General features: G+C 36.4%; 1 protein-coding gene across 1 annotated transcript; it reads left to right on the forward strand.

Moving 5' to 3' along the window:
- Positions 1 to 2,287: 2,287 nt before the first annotated feature.
- On the forward strand, positions 2,288 to 14,161 carry PLXDC2 (plexin domain containing 2; the record flags this gene model as incomplete). Its single annotated transcript, XM_009573090.1, has 3 exons — positions 2,288 to 2,410; positions 5,319 to 5,437; positions 14,062 to 14,161. Coding segments are annotated over 3 exons (342 nt in total), but the record flags the coding sequence as incomplete, so codon positions are not given.
- Between the last annotated feature and the right edge of the window lie 4,817 nt (positions 14,162 to 18,978).

Consider the following 18,978-nt stretch of genomic DNA (forward strand, 5'->3'; position numbering starts at 1 on the left):
TTGGCTATTCTAAAATGATGAGTAACAGAGTAAAATTACAGCCACAATTGTATATTCTGAAAGTTCAAGTATATACATGACTTGTAAATATGTGTGGGCAGAGTTGTTTTTTTTTTTAATTGGTGTTTCCCTATCAATAAGCAAAAGAGAAAAGTGGTATTTAGATATTTAACTGAAAGAATCTCCCCCCCCCCCCCAAAAAAAAAACAGTTGTACTTTAGTCCTAAGAATTAATTTAGTAGTTAGGAGGTGTCCAGATATTAAAATACTGTATCATTTGAATACATAGGTGTGTTTTAAGTGAAGCAAAGGCAGCTAGGTTCCTAGCTCGCCCCTTTTTCGATGCCAAATGTTTCCAACTGAATCTTTTGTTTTATTTTCTGCACATCTGGCTTTTTCTTAGGTCTCCTATCACCTCCACTTGAGTTGACTTCATGGTACTTGATCTTAACTGCTAGCAACCATGCAGGAATATGATTCCAAAGAACCACATTTTTTGTTTGTTTGTTTATAGCATCTCATGACTTCTAGAACTAGTTCCATGAACAGTTAGCAAGCATTTACCAACATGTTTCAGGAGAAGACAGGAATAGAAGGATGCCTAAAGCACTCCAGAAACTTGTTATTTTTTTCATGCTCTCAGAGATTTCCTATATCATGTCAAACAAGCCTTTTAACAAATCTGCCTCATATCACAGTGGTTAGGATGGAGACACTATTGTTAAGAAAGTGGGGTTGCACACTAATAGTTTTTTAATACCATATATTAACTGGCTGGAAAATAGTATTTCTACCTTGAGGGTAATTCCAGTTGTTCAGGTTTGTGTTTAGTTCTGGAATTTCACAATCGTGTTTTAGGGATAGATTTATATGCTCCTTCATCATGTGTTGTATTGCGATGATACTAAATGTGAGAAGAAAGGACCTCTTGGGCTTGACAGTAAAAGGGGTTGTAGAGGAAGAAAGACTCTCAATATGGCCAAAGAAAGAAAAGAAAACACAAACCAGCATAAATACTGTTGCAGTGGATACTATCATTTGCCAGTAAAGAATTGAATTTCTGTGAGACGTCTTCCAAATAGGATTTTTTCTGTTAGAAAATTTTGAGCCAACTTTAATATTCTTGTTGTTATTGGGGTGTTTGCTGTTGGAATATACTTCATTAAATCAATAGAAAAGAAAAAGCAAACACTTCAGCATAAGACACCATTCTGGTAAACACTTGAACAGGAGAGGTAATACTGAAACCTTAGTTTTGAAGATCTATCTATAGCTCCAATCTACTTAAAGTTTGTCTGTTTTGACCAGCAAGCCAAAAGCTAAAATAAAACTTAAGAGAAGACTCACTCTAGGGTGATAGGAGTTTTTAAGTCAGGCTTTAGGTTGGGGCATCTAAAGAAGTTAGTCCCATTAGTCAGTTGAAGTGGAGTTGGCAAACCTAAACGATACAGATTTATTTGTAAACCATTTATTGTTTAAAATGACAGGGGTTTCCTGCCATTAAAATACACAAAGTTTTGCTTTGAAGAAAACTGCAGCATTACTGTATTCACTGTATATGACTGTTCTTCCTTGAAGGAAGAACTCCAGTTCCAAACCAGTAAGATGTTTTGGGTAAGCATTTCTGATGGAAGCAGCCCACTACTGATTTGAGGAGTACTGTGGATTCAGGGATGAATAGGATAAACTAGTGAGACCTGACACTGCAGAGAATGTAGCAGAAATGCTGCTTGGTTTATAATCATGGAAAAATCCTATCTGTTCCACACTTCATCTGACTGTTTTTTTTTGTTTAAATGTTGCACCTCTTATGTCTGAAATAGTCTCTTACTCTGTGTCTCTAGAAATATGAAAAAGGATTAGACTAACTTTTGAAGAGGTAACAGTTTACAATAGCAAAACAAATTGCAGATTTTTGGAAGGGATAAAAAGCACTATGGAATATGCATGGTGGTAAATAGCTCATTTTGATAATGCCACATACCTGCATTTTGTCCATAACTGAAGTTATTCTTCCTTGAGTTTGCTCTGTTTTTATTTCTGTATGAAAACTTGCTTGTTGAAGTAATTTTTCCATTGTTGATCTTGGATCTTGTTCTTCTAGCAGCCACCACAGACATTTTCCTGAAATTTTAGCTCTTACTTAATTCACTATAAAATTGGTGGTGGGATTAATTTCTCTCAGATGACCCTTCACTGCTCTGGCAATGCCTAGTTCAACCTGCCATTCTATTAAATCTTTTCAGAAGTTACTGAAATGGTCTCAATATTTTTTTTTTCATTGTAGGTTTCATATATACTGGAGAAGTTGTGCATCGAATGCTAACAGCTACACAATATATTGCACCCTTAATGGCAAATTTTGACCCCAGTGTGTCAAGAAATTCAACAGTCAGATACTTTGATAATGGTATGTAGTAGTCCTTCATAAATGAATGTGTCTGTGTCCCTTGGCTCTTCATATTTTCCTAAATAACTATTTTTGAAGGAAAAACTGAAGATTTTTTAGATTTTTTTTGTTCTTTTTTTTTTTTAACTCATAGGCTATATAAAGCATGTGGTTAGACATCCATAAACAGTTCTTAATTTAGAACACAGTTAAAGAGTCATGAATGCTTTTTCCTAATTGGACAGGTATCTTCTGGATGTTAAAGTACATAAACTCAAACTAGCAATGTATTTTATCAGTTTTAAAAGGAAAAATCTGTCTTGTATAAAAGTGCAAGTTCCTGTTACTTCAAAATATATATAGTAAATACCGTCCACCCACCAGCTAAAATGAAAATAGCATTTGTGGAATGCAATAGCAAGAATACACAGAAGCAGGGCAGGTATAAGGTTAATAAATCCATCAATGACTAAGTGTGCATGGAGTCCCAGGATTGGAATCCAATACACTCATCTACACCATCAGTTCTCAACAGTCCCTTGTACAAAAGATTGAAAGGGTAAAAGGCAAACTGCAGTGTTATACTTGAAGCTCTGTGAGATATTTCAAAGGCCTTGAATGTGTGGATATTTGTCTCATGAAGTCAGTTATAATCAATATTTTGAAAACATAACCTATGTGATTAAAGGTGCCTTACCTCAGGCCTTTAGTGATCCAATACAATGGCAGTGGCTGTCTATTCTGAATTTAAAACTTAGAGAGTTTAGTATCATGACTTAATATCATGAGATCTATGATTGTTTTAAATCTTCCTGGACAAGCCTATGACATTCTATGTATGTTTATTCGTGGTGAATTTAAGCACAAATTATGAACATGACCAAAAAATATGTCACGTTTCCAACCAGGTGTGTTAATTTTTATTCTTTAGATCAGGGATCAAAATGTATCCTATAACCTTTGCACCTAGTCATAACATTTCCTTGCAATCTAGTCATTATTTGCAGCATTGGTTTGTTAAAAATCCAATAAAATAGATTTACGTGAGAAAACCCTCCTCTTTACATGGGGAATTTTCAAACAGAAAAAATACTATTTTCATTTCATGAATTATTTGACATTATGGCCTGAGATTTGTCATCTTTACTGAAAGAATCTGAGGATTCTGGGGAAGACATTGATAATTCTCATTGTATTCCTGATTTCCAGTCTTCATACCAGGTGTATCATGCTGTATCACATTGTTTTCATGACAAGGTTGAATACATCTTTAAGATTTTGGATCCCTCTTCCTTTGTGAGGCATGATGATCTTTTGGACCCCATGTGCTTTAGGACAAAGAATTTGCTGTCTTACCCCAAATAAAAAGGAACTGAGCAAACTGTATCTTCAGCTCCTTATTTCTTATTCATCCCTGTTTTATCCCTCTGAGTAAGTGTGCTGATTTAGAGCGGCATCTGTAGTGACAAGCACATAGTGTGGTGACGCACCCAAGTCTCACTCATGGAGCTAATTGCAAGGAACTTATGTACACACGGAATGAGAAGACCGTTTTGGAGGCAGCTGACTTCCACTTTAGCTTGGGATTTTGAGATGCATATAGATCTGAGGTACTCAAAGACTGACTGTAAGAAGTTCTGGCTATTTTTGCTCCAATAATTTTAAAAGTCCCTTTAAATTCCTTTAAAATGAAATTTAATACAATCAAATAAATATTCAGAAAGTAGTTAATGAATGCGGTCACAGAAGGAAAAATGCACTATGTGCACAATTATTGAGCATGTACTAGACTCATGAAAGACACACGGGACAATAATGTGGTGGACTTAGTGCAGTATGCACCAAAAATTTGCATGCTTATAGTTTCGTGACATCCCCTGCCAAGATGTGTTAATGAAAGTTACAGCACAGAAGATCTGTGACAAAAGATGTTTCAAGGATATATCAAAAATGCATTGAGCTGGATACATACTGACCCACCTTGAACACTCCAGGAAGAAACGAAATTAAAGTGCTGTGAATCAAAGCACATAACTCCCATTAGTGCCAAAGAGAGAAGTATGTTGAGGAAGGCATATAAAGACGAAAAAGTCATTTTCAGTAAACACAATTTTGGTGATAAGTGTCTTTCAGCCAAGCTGCTTGAATGTGTCTATAACCCTCAACATCTGTAAAACATGCTTACAGGGAATGCACGTCGCTTGGGGTACATTTTTAGCGCGGTAAGTGGATATTCAGCCAGAGAACTCCCATGAATATTAACAAGCCTCTTGCAACTAAATCTCTGCACACCAGACTCAGTATTTACCCCATCTATGAATTCTTAATGGTTTTAATTTAAACTACATTTATTTATTGCCAATACCGAATATTTTTCAACTTGCAGAACCTCAGCAAGGGCTTGCACCATGCAGAAAAAACCTTAATGTTATTTATATTAATGCACACTTAATGGAAGAATCTGAATTCCTCAAATAATAACTTTTACTAAAGTGGCAATGTTATTAGCACTTCACATTTCAAAGTCATCAGGGTATATCTATATATAGTGTAAAAAAAGCCACTGCAAAGCGGTTGTTATGGCAGCACACCTGAATTCTGAGTACTGGCTCCTACCTTTAGTGATTGTTGACTCCTTGTGCAATTCCAAACAAGTTACTTGACCACTCCTGCTTTAGCAGACTTTTGTGTGAGTAGCTGAGGTAGTTATTTGTGGCACTGTGGCGTCTAGCTTTAAAAGGATTTCCATTGCAACTTGTATTTGTAATATCTTTGGCATTTCAAGATACTGGGCTGAAAGTTGCTAAAAAGAGACAAATCTTGTTCTTGTTTCAAGTAACTGCAGTTAAGTACTTTTCCTAGTTAGTTAATATTTTTCTCACATTTTTTTCTTCCCTTTGCCTCTCTACCCCCACTCTGGGGTTCACAGGCACAGCACTAGTTGTCCAGTGGGACCATGTACATCTGCAGGATAATTACAACCTGGGCAGTTTCACTTTTCAGGCCACCCTTCTCAATGATGGGCGTATCATTTTCGGCTACAAAGAAGTAAGTTGGGTCTGAAAATTTTCATTTAAGTAGACAAATTAGTTGATACCTGCCAGGAATTTCAAAAAAAAAGGGGGATATTTGAACGTTTGGCTATATAAAATCATTTCATTGTATTGCTTATAAGATCACTATTTTGCTGACATTTTAAATGACATTTTATTGTAAAAGTGATGTTCACGTGATGGACTTGAAAACCAAATGTGCTACTCCTGGATTTCAAATGGCCTTTTTTGGGTTGTTGTAAGCGTTGAGTGTTTAGTAAATTCTTGATTGTTTAGTAAATTCCTCTTGGGTTTTGAAAGGTAGAATCTAATTTGCTCAATTAGTTCACCTAATTTGGGCCTGTTTGAAAATACTCTAGAATCAATGGTTAGTATTAAAAGGTCACCTTTTCCCTGCAGCTATCATTTCTTGGCAACTGACATATTTCAAAGTTCGTATATTTCAAATAAGAAATGACTCCTCTGTACCTCTAGCTCTGTGAGGTTTTCCATCTATTTGGTGATAACACTGGTTAGATTGAGGCCATTTGGTTTGCCTTCATAGCACCAACATGTTATCCTGGTCGGGCTTTTCTGCATTCTCCCAAGTGTTTCAGAATTTCAGTCGTTGCTTTAGATGATTTTTTTTTCTTGCTATTGTTGCTAGAGTCCTGGAGGCTATAGCTTAGAGGTTATACCTCCAGTTGAATTTCATGCAAATGAGAATGAGAAGATAGATAATCTCAAGTCTCTAGGGGCAAAGAACAATTTCTTTCTTTCTTTGGTTATTTTAATCTCAGTTTGGCATGCAGAATGTGACTTTCTCTTCAAGATGTACATCTTTCTGTTATCTTCCTTATATTAAAAAAATGTAATCAGTGATATGACTGATTGTCCAGACTTGGAGAAATCTGGATTCTCTTCTCTCTCTGCTACAGACCAGTTGTGAGCCTTAGGGCTCATTTTTCATGCTTGTGTTGAAGCCATGCACCTGAATGAAGCAGAAATAATAGTACTCCTCTCCTCTTCATTAGAAAGCTAGTGAGGTTCTGGGTTATTCTACTAGCAGCAGTCATATCTTCATCTAAGATAGATGTCTTTGCACCTTGCAGACAGGATTGCTGCAGGATACTTTTACTGGATTAGTTTTGCAGACACAAGAAACTTCTGGTATGTCCACATACCTGGCTTTGCGTATCTTGTGATGATGCAAGCTCTGCTTTGGCTCTGTTTCTGAATGTTATGTTAGTAGTCTTAATCTATGAAAATACAGTTTATTTGCATTTTGACTCCAGCTTCATGAAAGCTTTGCTCTTCTTAGGACAATGGAGCCTGTGCTTGATCAAAGGAGTATGCATCAAAGCTTTGTTTATCTCCTGTTGTTGAAACCTTTTTAAAGACAAAACAATCTTTTTAAAGACCTCAGAAAAGTTCCTGCCTTCAAGACCCAGAGAAGTGGGGAGGAACACTTCAATTTGTAATGTTAAGATAAATTTAGTACGAACTATATATGCATTCTGACATTAAAATGGTGACATTTTCAGGACACTAATATTCTTGGTTATGGATGCTCTGCCCTGTCTGTTACTGTCCAGCCCTGTGCAAAATTAACCTAATATGGGTGATAGAAGCTATTGCTCTAAATTGATAGCATCTTGCATTCGTTTTGCATAAACGTAAACGATAATGCAGAGTGCCAGGCAGTGGAAAACTTTATTCATTTAGGAAGACAGGAGGAAATAGGCCACCTCATTAATCACATGTGGTTCCCTAGAATTGCATGCAACTATGTCATTTAATCTGTGGATAAACAAGTTCTATGCTGTGATGGCTTAGGCTGCCTGCTCTCACTGCACCACTGGAATCTTCCTCCAGAACCACAGTGCTTTTGTGGGGAGGAGTTATTAACATTCTTTTCATTAATCCTGAGACTGAAAGAATTGGAATTTACAAATGGGATAATTTGCATTTTTTCCACTGCTGAATCTTTAAAATCCCCTGTCATGAGTTATTCTTGTCCTGAATGGAATTACCAAACATCACTTTAGAACTATTGCACGTAGTTAAGGAAAGAGACTTTTAAAAGTGGTAATAGTAACGTACTAGTGGTCTGTAAATCTTTTGACAAAAGATTTTTGTAAAGTGTTAGAATGTGACAGCTAGTGTATTCCATTGGTGATTGCTTGGGGAATGGATTTGGAGGCTGAGATTTCCAGCAGACTACACTCTTTATTTGCAGCCCGTCTTACTCCATTAAAACTACCTCAGCTTTTCACCTAAATGACAAAAATTGAATAAAATTTCCAGTCACTGATGAGACACAAGTGGTCTGAAAAGAAAAACTGAGACACTTGCAAATTTAAACTTGACTCTAGTGCTTATAAGTCTGGCTGGGAATTGATTTACTTTCCAGTGCTGAATCCGTTGCTTTCTGAGGAAGTCCTTCTCTTGCTGGTGAGTCATGTTGTCAGGAGCCCCATTAACCCCAGTAAGATTACTTGTGTGAGTGCTCACTAGCATGACTAAAAGTTGCATGAGAAGATTTCTACCGTCTTTTTAGTGACATTTCATTTTAGCATCACAGTTCATCAAAAATGACAGTGATGTATGGCAAATCTGTGAGGTCTTCATTGCATTGTCATTGAAAGTCTCCAAGCTGTAACACCATGCAAGAAATGCAGCAGACAGGTTGCGAGTAACTTTATAAAGCATCCCACAGGGGCTCTGTATTAGTGGCACCAGGAGTTTATTTTGAAGAATTCACTTTTAAAATAACTTTGATTATACATTTAAGGGAGCTACAAATAGGGACTTTTATGTCTAAAGCAATTCAGGTAGATTTTACCTTTTATTTGCTGTTTATTCAAACCATTTGAGATTTTACCTTTTATTTGCTGTTTATTCAAACCATTTGAGATTCCCTTTTTCATATCCTTCTTGATCCCACATCAGGTTTGCTACCTTATAAACCTGGTATTGACCACCAAGGAAGGATCTTGGCTGGGGTTTGCCGAATATCAAAGGAGCTGTTCTGCCCAATCTTCTGCATGCTGTTGTTTGCCCAATAGGAAGCAGTCTGAAATGCACAATGTTATCCAAAATCCAGAATAGATTCTGAAAAAGCAAAAATTTAGAAAAGGAGCTGAGCCACCAGGATAGTGAAATCTGGAGACATCAGAATATCTTTCAGAAGAGTTAATGGGTAGGAGAAGGAGCTGTACAGCCAAGTTTTCAAAAGGTAAAAACAATTTGAAATATAGCAAGGTCTATAGCAAGTCAAATATTTATTTCTTTACCAATTTAGTTTGTTTACAGTGCATACACCTTCCACTTTAAATATCATTTTGCTTACACCAACTCTTAGTGTTCTGGCAAATGGTCAACGTCTCAGGAACCATCATCTGGCAGGAACATTTTACTGTGCACCTCTACTACGTATGAAATACATTACAGTGCAAACTAGCCAGCAGAACATAGTAATAAAGAAAATTTTCTGCAAAGGCATACTTTTTTATGTATTAGTAGTGAATACTCATTTCTTATGTTCTAAATTTCACAGAACCTCAATTCTCAAGAGCTTGACTTCTTTTTGAACAAAATAACTATTCTATATATTCTTTTCCCATTAGTGGTTATAGCTAATGTTCCTTAGTGTAACATTTGGTTTCTTTTGCTGTCCATGATTAATACAGGACAAATTAGGCAAAGCTACCAAAGGCTTTGTTAATGGTTTAGGATATTTTTCTTAATTTCATTGGCCTAAAGGCTTTCTTTGTTCATTTAAATAGTAATGACTCTCTATGTATGTAGTCATCTAGAAACCATTATTAAAGTTGAAATGCTTGTTCAAATTGCCAAATATGTGAAGTCTGAAAATAATTCTGAAAGAGGCTTGTAGTACAATTTCTTTCTACTGTGAAAGGAGGCAGAATTGAATGGAACTGATTAAGTACTAGCAGTTAGATAAAATTGATGCTCCTGCTATGCATGATGGAAAATATGCTGTTTTCAGTAACAAAACTCTAAACCTTGTGATTGTTTCCTGAAAACTGAAAAAAAAAAAAAAATGCACAGTCTTCATGGATATTCTGCCTACATTATACATTCCTGGCATTTCTTTGCCTTTGTTATTATTATCAAAAATATTAACATGGAAACTGGATCTTTGATTTTATGAGGTGATCAGTTTATGCAACTTAAAATTCCTGATTAAGTTTCATGCAGTTTGGCCTGTAGAGTAATTAACAACTATTTAGGAAACTGGCAATGAAAACCCTATATAAGTACTATTGTGTTCCTAATTATTATTTTGCAGTATACTCTGGCTCTTACCTTTGACTCAGTTTTGAAGTGGGGCAGTAATTGCACCCTGCTTACCATCTCCTTCAGAATAAGGTCAGAGGCCATTATTTTATTCTTTTTTGAAGGGTAAGATTCTGACGTTTCTTAGAGAAAGTTGAAAAGAATAAAATTTGAGAACTCTCTGATGGTAAATACTGTCTAGATTACTGTTCCCAATGATTAATAGCATTCAGCATGAATTCTAAATATCTTTCTCCCTCTTGTTGAAGTATATAATCTAAAATATAGATGTCAATGGCCCCAGCGCTAGGGTGCATTTGGGAAGCTTATTCATAAACTAGTGACTTGTACAACACAAGAGTTCATATTGTCTATGGTAGAGCTAACATACATTTTGGAATTATTCTAGTTAAAATCCATCCTCTGAATGTAATGCCATAAAACACCTGACACCCATTAGCAACCACTTGCACATTCCTAGCTTATTGTTCAACTGTTTAACGTGTCAGCCTGTCATGATATATCTTGCCATTCAGGTGAGGAATTCAGAACACTAGCTGTCTGCTTGCTACCTATGTTTCACTGTAATTTTCAATAAACTATTTTATCATTTACTACAAGCCTTCTGTCAAAAGGGTGTATTTCCTAATTAACCATCATATGGTAAAAGCCCATTTGATCTTAATATCTCATTCAAAAGATTTCACCTATAAAACAGCACCCAGTACACTCATCACTGAGTGACTGATGTATTCAGTTCTGTAAAATGACTAATTTTCCCACAGTTTAAAAATAAGCATATGTATTTGTAGATGAAGATTTAACAACATTGTAGTTTTTCAAGAGAAGAAAAGAGTTTTTCTGGGTCATGGATTCCCTTTTACTTTGACTGCATTTCTGTCTGTATGCCTAATTGTTTGACAGAGGCTGTACCTCAGTTTGAAAAGCTGGCTATACTAACTTAATTTATAATTTCCTCACCTTACACAAATGTTTCCCTGTTTTGAAACATACACCCAAAATTTTGGCTGCTTCTTAAAGCTGCGAGTCTGTTAGGCTGGACCCTACTACAACTTTCTTATTAGTTTTAGAAAATGATTCTGCAAGTTCTTCACTCTCGCTAGAATGCCCGACACAAGAGACGACACCTGCAGGGATTTTGCCAAAATCTACTGAGATATTTCTGCTCCAAAATTTTCTAATTTCTGCTGAAGTTTTTGTTAGTATTTTCTGTTCAACTGTGTCCTTTTTCAGTACCAGATATCACTGAGTCATTCATAATTTTTATTAAATAGTGCAACTGAAAGTGACTTTCAAGCTCTGAATCAAGTTGTAATGAAAATAAATTTATTTAAAAAGAACATAAAAAGCAACAAACAACTTGTGGCATTTGTACTGCAAGAATCAATCCCTCCTTCCTGAAAAAAAAAAAAAAAAAGAGATAAATTAGTTTGTTAGCATAATTTTTGAGGGAAAGATGCAAATTGTTCAATTATTCACAAACTCAGAAAAAACGTGGTACGGCACTAGACTTAAAATTAAGGAGGCTTATTCAAGGAGACCTGAGTGCAGCTTCTCCTGGTTTGCACTCACACGTAAAAATGACTATAAATCTTTTCATGTATCAGACACAATTTGTGCCTTGAGCTACCAATTTTGCCAGCATATTTTGTTGGTCACACACCCACTCATAATTCCAATTCCAACTACATTTTGTGTCCATAAAGCTCTGATTTCTTTCTTCATCTGCTGTGTTTCCTCTCTAACTTGGAAGAGAAATAGTCATTGCATCCTTCTCATTAGTGCTTTTTCTAACTTGATTTTCAGTAACGTCTCTAAAGTATCCTCTTCAAAATCTTTTAAGACAGTTTCTTTGATAGTTAACGTAAGCTTTTCTCTACAGTATTCTGAGACTGTGAATAATTCCCTTATTTTGTTTATACTTTCATGCTGGAGAAAGTTTATAAACTTATTTCTGAACTCAGTGAGTCTTTTATTTTGAAGATTTTGAAAATATGGCTTTCAGCCTTCTTAAGTCATATTCTCCAATAACTGCACAGAGCTAAGCTGGTATAAGCCAAATTTAAACTGCTGTATTACCAGCAGTATTTCCACGCCAATTCTGCTTTTCATGTTGGTTTAACATCGTTCCTTTTTTTATACCAAAGCAGATCATGTATGCAAGAACCCCTAAATAAACCAGCCAAACCAGTCACCAAATCAAGTAAAATAAATGGAAATTTATGACACGATTTAATTCACCAGAACTTACTTTTTCTGTTAATATTTTCAAATTTAACTCTTCCTAGACAGATACCAGTGTAATCAGGAAAAAGCATAGCTAAATGATATTTTGTGAAAAAGAAGAACAACTACTGACGTTCAACTCAAATACCAGAAGTTATGCCATTAATTCACATGTGGACAATACTGACCTCATTCAGTGGATGTGTAACCAGCTTTTTACTTCAGCATTTTTCTGCTATGTGAAAAGTACTGGCCAACAGTATAATTTTGGTAGTTTTACACAGGTAAAGCCAGAGCAGACTATTAGATTAGCTGAGCTAGCACCTTGTGTATCAGTTTCTTACACTTGATCCAGTTTCATCTGTCTTCAGCCTAGCAATTTCTGGTTAATTGAAGACCAACTTTGAAAAATAAGATATCCAACTGTGATCTGAAAGCAGCAATGGGTAGAGAATCATAATTCCCTTGGTAGTTCATCCCAGTGGTTAATAACATTCAATCATAGAAACGTGCCTTATCCTACTTTGACGGTATCTGTCTGCAGCTTCCAGCTTCTGGTTATATCTTTCTGTGCTAGATGAAAAAACTCTTTAGCCCCTGAGTAATTTCTCCCCATGGCAGCACTTTTTTATGGTAATCGAGCCAGCTTTCCATTTTCCTTTTGAGAAACCAAATAGATAGAGCTCTTTAACTCTTCTGTTAATGGCATTTGAGAACTGTAAAAGGTTTCAAAATATTTTTATTACTCTTTTGATCTTCCTTCTTGTAAGTTTTCAGCATCTTTTTAAAAAATAGATCCTCCCAAAGTTTGTGTAACATTTCAGTAATGATCTAATGTGCAGGTACAAGTAAAATGGCCACCCTACTCCTAGGCTATATTCCACTGTTTGTGTAACCAAATATCACATGAATTAAGTTTTCTTGCTGCAATGTCCCTTCTGACAGCTGGAGTTGTTCATCCATTATAATACTGAGATTCCTTCCAGAACTGCTGCTTTCTAGAACATGGTCCTCAAACCTATGCCTTGCAGTCTTTATTCTCTGAGTTATAACTTTGCAATTTTTGCAAGGTCTAACTTTGTTAATTGATACAGGCATTTCATTATTTTTACTCTGCCAGCGTCATCTACAGAACTGCTAGGCAACAAATTTATGTTTCCTTCCCAGTCTTTGATAAAACTTTTCAATGCTAGGTCTGATGTCTGGAGAAGGAAGATATACTCTAAAGACACACTGCCAGTCTGAGTTGCTTCTTTAGTGGTGGCTGCTGTTTGTGGTCAGTCTAGTTAACTATATTAATATTGTATAAACGTTACATGTCACTAAGTCAAACACCTTACAAAATTCTAAAGCTGTTACATCTACACAAGTATCAGCCAAAGCTGCAATCTTGCCCAAAGAATGAAATCAAACTTGAGACCTGTTTTCATACAGCCATGTTGCCCAGAATCAATATCTCTGTTATGTAAAGCTGGATGGGTCTACGGCTATCTAAGTCTTTTTATCTCTTCCTCTAGATATTGGCAAGTGAACATCTGGCATTTTCCACATTTTCCATGACATTGATAATTTCCCTGCTATTCCAAGACATACTAAACATGAATACCATTGGGCCAGAGCTCTCTTCAGATAGCTCTTCAAACAGTTTTCAGTGCAAGTTAACTAAGCCATAAGCTTTTAAAATGTTCATCCCAAGCAGAACTTTTACAGTTTTCGTGTTCAAAAGCAGACAAGAGGTATTGCGTCCTCCTCCTTGTCTTATACTATCACATCATCCCACTTCGTCTTCAACTGGGGGAAATAAATTACTGAAAATTACTGCTCTTTTCTGTGTCATCATTGTTCCACCTCTAAGTGTTGATGTGAATATTGTTATATAAGAAGCAAAGCAAACTGGGATAAAATAAAAATTAAAAACAGTAACTTCAATCTTCAATCAGTCCTTAGTCATATTATGCTGTATTGTAGAAAATATTTATTTAGGACTTTTAATTTACACTGGTTAAATGTTCATTATGGCAGTGCTGTTATTCTTAGTCTGAATTTTTTTACTTCAATATTTCATGCATATCTTCGTGTTTTGTCTTCCAGATTCCTGTTGCTGTGACACAGATAAGTTCAACCAACCACCCAGTGAAAGTGGGACTCTCAGATGCATTTGTGGTTGTGCACAGGATCCAGCAAATTCCCAGTATGTAGTATTGCAATGGTGCTAATGGTTTAGAGGCTGAGAAACGAGTATAAGCTGATTTCATCAAGGATGATTAGCTGCGCAACAAATCACTTAGCTAATTTCAGCTTGTTAATTCAAGTGTAATTTTATTTGCTTGATAATTCCCCATGTGGCTTTCCCTGTCATTGTTTTTTTTGAGCTGATAAAAACTAAATGGCCAGCCAAATAATGTGAAATTAAACTGTCAACCAGCACAATTTGGTACTCCATAAGATACTTTATCTGAAATATGTCTCCATATCCATAGTAGGGAAGAAGCAACCTGTTCAGAAAAATCATCTGTATCCAGAAAGAGAAAAATATCCAGGGTGGAAGTTCTTGATACTTTACATTCTGAACTTCAAATTCATATACACATTTAAGTGAGAAAAAAGAAGAGGAGATGTAGCTATTAAATAAGATCTTGGGTTCACATAGTCATGGCAACAGTAATGCAGATGACATTTAATTTTCTCTGGCATTAATTATACTTTGTGTGGCTTGACTGAAAACGAATCACACTTGATTTCCTTGATGCTTTGTTTTAACATACTGTGTACAGCACCCTTTGAGGTTGTTTAGCCATTAGAGAGTACGCTAGCTTTCCAAGCGTGCTGGTTTTATTTACACATTTGAAGCAAATTTACTAAGTTCAATTTTTGATGATCCCCTAATAGCGGGGTGTAGATTGAAGGAGCTGCACTTGAAGCAGCCTCCTAGGACTGAGTCCAGGCATATTCTCCTAAAGTGAACCCTGACAGAGGTGTGGTGCAGATAAAGCTCATAAGGACTGACCTGATCAAGCCCATCTTTAAGGCAGCCTGTAGGTGGGGCTGACACTGAAGTTGCAGGTACCATTGCCTCTCATCCTATCCCCTCATCACATTTAAACAGCCTTTGGTGTGAGGGAGCGTAAATCCTCTGTCTTATATGTCCTGCCATGGGGAAGATGGAAAATTTCAGTCGCATCTGTTGCTTGTTGTGAACTCAGAGTAGCGTGAAGGAGGTTGGCATGCCAAGATTTCCTTAAGAGATCAGGACTTGGAAGAAATTTGTTTCTGAAGTATGCTAGATAGTTGTGATGTGCCTGTGGTCGCATGGATTGCTTTTGAGTGCTTAGGAACAAATGATTCTAGGCAACCGATTTTAGCAATTTGAATGATGTTTGTAAGTGAATGATCTGAATATTTCTGTGAGTCTTCAGCTTGCAAGAGCTCCTAAAATGGATCTAGGTGGAAATTAGGTTGATTGGCTTGTGCAAATGGTTTATGAGAATAGTTACACAGAAATTCAATGTAAGAGATGTAAGCAGTATGTAGGTCTTTTGGCATCAGGCCTTCATCATCAAACAACACTAAAGGACTTATTTTAAATGTACATATTTTGTATCTAAAACATATGGTATATGTGAGTCTTTATTCTAGTTTGAATGTTCTTTCTGTAGAAATATTTCAGACATGCACCTTGGTTTACTATCACTACATAATGTTGGTTTTGATGAATACACAGTTACTTACTAGTCTTCTAGTACTCCTTTTAGTATTTCTGTAAACCTTTTTGTCACATGACACTTTCTGCTAAGTGAAGTGACTGTAATTACGAGAAAATCTGTCTAGTGCTTCATCTTAAACTTACTCTGTTCATTAAATTACATTAAGGAATGACAGATAAGAAGAATAGAATGTGGGTAACAGGTCTAAAACGTGCCACTGCAGCAACTGTTTTGATAGCATTATTTCTGTATTACTGTGTGTAATGCACTGCTTTTCTCCTTAACGACTGGTTCTGTGGATGGTGGTAATTCATTATTATTTTTGCTAGTTTGCAGCTTACATTAGAACTAATATTAACCAAGGGAACCATCAGTTTGCAGTAGATTTTCCTGCCACCAAATTATGCTTTTGATGAAACAGGTTTATATTAGTATGTACAGGCAACATAATAGCACCCTGATAGAACTGGTAAATAATGTTGGCCCATAGAGAACCAGTGTCAGATGCTCTTAAAATATGCATGTTCTTGCACTCTTGTTTTTCAGAGGTGTTAAATCAACCATGGCTCTAGTCAATTACTGAAAAAGTGATATGATAGAATTGTTGTTTTATTTTATTTGTTAGCTCCTTAAAACAATGGAAGAATACAAATTGCTGTTTGTTTGTCCCAAAAGAAGGCAAAGATAGCATAGCTATTAGTTCTTGCTTAACACTTTAGCAAAGACTTTTCCATCAAGAGAACCCAGTTTCTCTTTATGTTCATGGCTAGTTATAAAAAAAAAAAAACCAAACCCAAATCAAACAAAAAAAAACCCAACTCTACTGCTTCATGTTTGAGTTTTGTCAGTTATTTTTGTATACATCTTGCGTTTGAAAAGGAAAGAAACATTAAGTGCAACACAAGCCTATTTGAACAAAAATATCCTCTCAATTTTCAAAAATGCTGAATGTCTTTGATGCGCTCTGTATATGCTCAGCGTTCTAAAATTTCGGTATAATAGTTCTAGTTTTATTGAAGTAATTTTGGAAGATTTAGAATGAGCTATTTATCAGATTTTTTCAGACATACTGTCCAAAACATTAGTAATAACTTTTTTAATACTTCTGAAAGGTGAGTTCTAAAGCCAGGCAAACATATTTCATCCTGAGGAAAGAAAAACATGCTTTTTGATCAGCCATTTCATTTCAAAAGTGCATTTTAATGAGTGCTGAAAAGGATCCTCTTGAAGAGCCAAGAGCAAAAAGAAAGGATTTTCTGAACTTTTTGAAATAGAGGACCTTGAGCATTTCATACCTATTTTTGTTAATATACTCCTACATATAAAGGCTTTGCAGTAATACCCCTTTTATCTGTCCCTAAAAGAATACGGGTACCTGCATTTTTTCACCTTATCTTTTAAGACTTAGAGCATGGAGATGGGAGCTTTTTGGCAGGTGGCTTTCTGCCTGTCTTCTATGTTTGATTTTTTTTCTTGATCTGCTACTAATGCTTATATATAGACAATGTCTTTCTTTATTTTCAAGCCTATATGTGGTATTATTGTATTGATGCAGATTGGCCACTATTTTATATTTTTATATATATATGTATAGATACATATGCCTGTATATAGTCTAGAGGTGCTTTGGAATGAATGGTAATGTGTGAAGGGAAGCGAATTTTTGCTTGACACCAAGGTTAACAAGAAAAGCCCTAAATTCTGAGATTTACATGGCAGCAAAATGGCAAATTAAGTCCATCAATTAATTTCAGAGGAAAAGTTTCTACTTCTTCCAGGTAATTCAAGTGAAGTGAGCCAGGCTCTGAACCTCTGCTTCTGATTCGTCTGATAAGTTAGAGGGACCACCCTGATTTCTTCTTCTTCAGACAGGCTGAACACTTGTACATTAACTATTTTTCCTTTTGTAACAAAGACACTAAGAATGTTTAATGGATGTCTTCCAGTTAGACAACACATGATTGGTGAAGACAAAGCTGGGGGATAGCTTTACATGTTCCTCCAGCAAGTCTTCTCTCCCCGCTTTTCTTCAGCATCTTCACTGCACCAGGAACCTTGTCCCTGTCCCATTGCAACCACCTTCTCTTCCCTGTACCCTCTTATTTCTTGGTTTTTTCTCAGCCATCCTCAGCATTCTTGGTCCTTCTTTCAGTCGCCTACGGTGTCCTTTGCTCTCCCTTCTGCAGACTCCCAAGATCTCTCTCTAATTTCGTGACCATCTTCCTTCCCCTACGTCTTTCCTTTTGTTCAGGGTTACTACATTTCTCTCCTTTGTTTCAGTGCTCTCTTCCCTTTTGTCTTTCAATTAGCTTTTTATTGTGCATGAAGAAGAAATGAAAAAGCGTTTCCTGCAACCCACTATTTTCTTTTAGCAATGAAAAAGCCCACCTGTGAGCTTGCCCAGATTGTGCTTTGTTTTCCATGACAGCATGAAATACACTAGTAAAATGAGAGAGTGCCAGGTTCAGGGGGTCTGCATAGTGAGTTACTAGTCTTGCACTTACATGTGATGGCTAGGTTTTTCTCCACGATTAGACATACTTCTCCATGACCTTGGCCTCTACTGTATTAGGTGCAGCTCTTTTAGGAAATCCATACCTTGACAAGCCAACATTTAATGGCACAGAAATTACTCAACAATACTGTGTACACAAATGAAATTGTAGCTGAGCTATGTGTTAGTAATATTCCAGTTCAGTGCAATTAGTGCCACTCAATATGTAGCGTAACTCGAGCATATAATTAAGTGACAACTCTGCATGTTATAACTGTTTGCTGAAGATTTCTCTCCAGTTTGTTTACAGCAGTGAAGCCCCTGAAAGAACCTTAGCATTACCTTCCTGAAGGGTAAAAGAAGACTAGCAGTTTATGTTATGATATTTATTGTGTAAAGGTGCAGCACCATCTGGGAAATCGCAAAGTCTAATTTGCCGCTGACTTGCTGGTAATGTTGTCATTTACCTCTGTGCAAAGTGGGCCCCAAAGTTATCACTCTAAATTCACAGTATTTATTCTTGCTTTCCACTGGTGTAACTAATTCCGCAGACTGCCAGCTCCTCCAGTCCTGCGTGTTAGTCTGCTGGCCCAAAAGGGATTAGCCAGGCATCTGGGTTCCCTGGCACTACGTATCCGATTCAGGAGCAGTGAGGGAAAGAGATGGGCATACTGCCAATCTTTGGTGGCAAAACAGTACTTCAGGGACTGGTACTGAGATGATCAAAGTTTAAAATGTTCTCGTTTTAGCCAAAGCCTTAACTGGCCATAGACCAAGCTCAGAATTAGGCAGTCTGGTGCATGGTGGCTT

This window comes from Fulmarus glacialis, unplaced genomic scaffold (genome assembly GCF_000690835.1).
Source record: "Fulmarus glacialis isolate BGI_N327 unplaced genomic scaffold, ASM69083v1 scaffold31092, whole genome shotgun sequence".
Lineage (NCBI taxonomy): Eukaryota > Metazoa > Chordata > Aves > Procellariiformes > Procellariidae > Fulmarus > Fulmarus glacialis.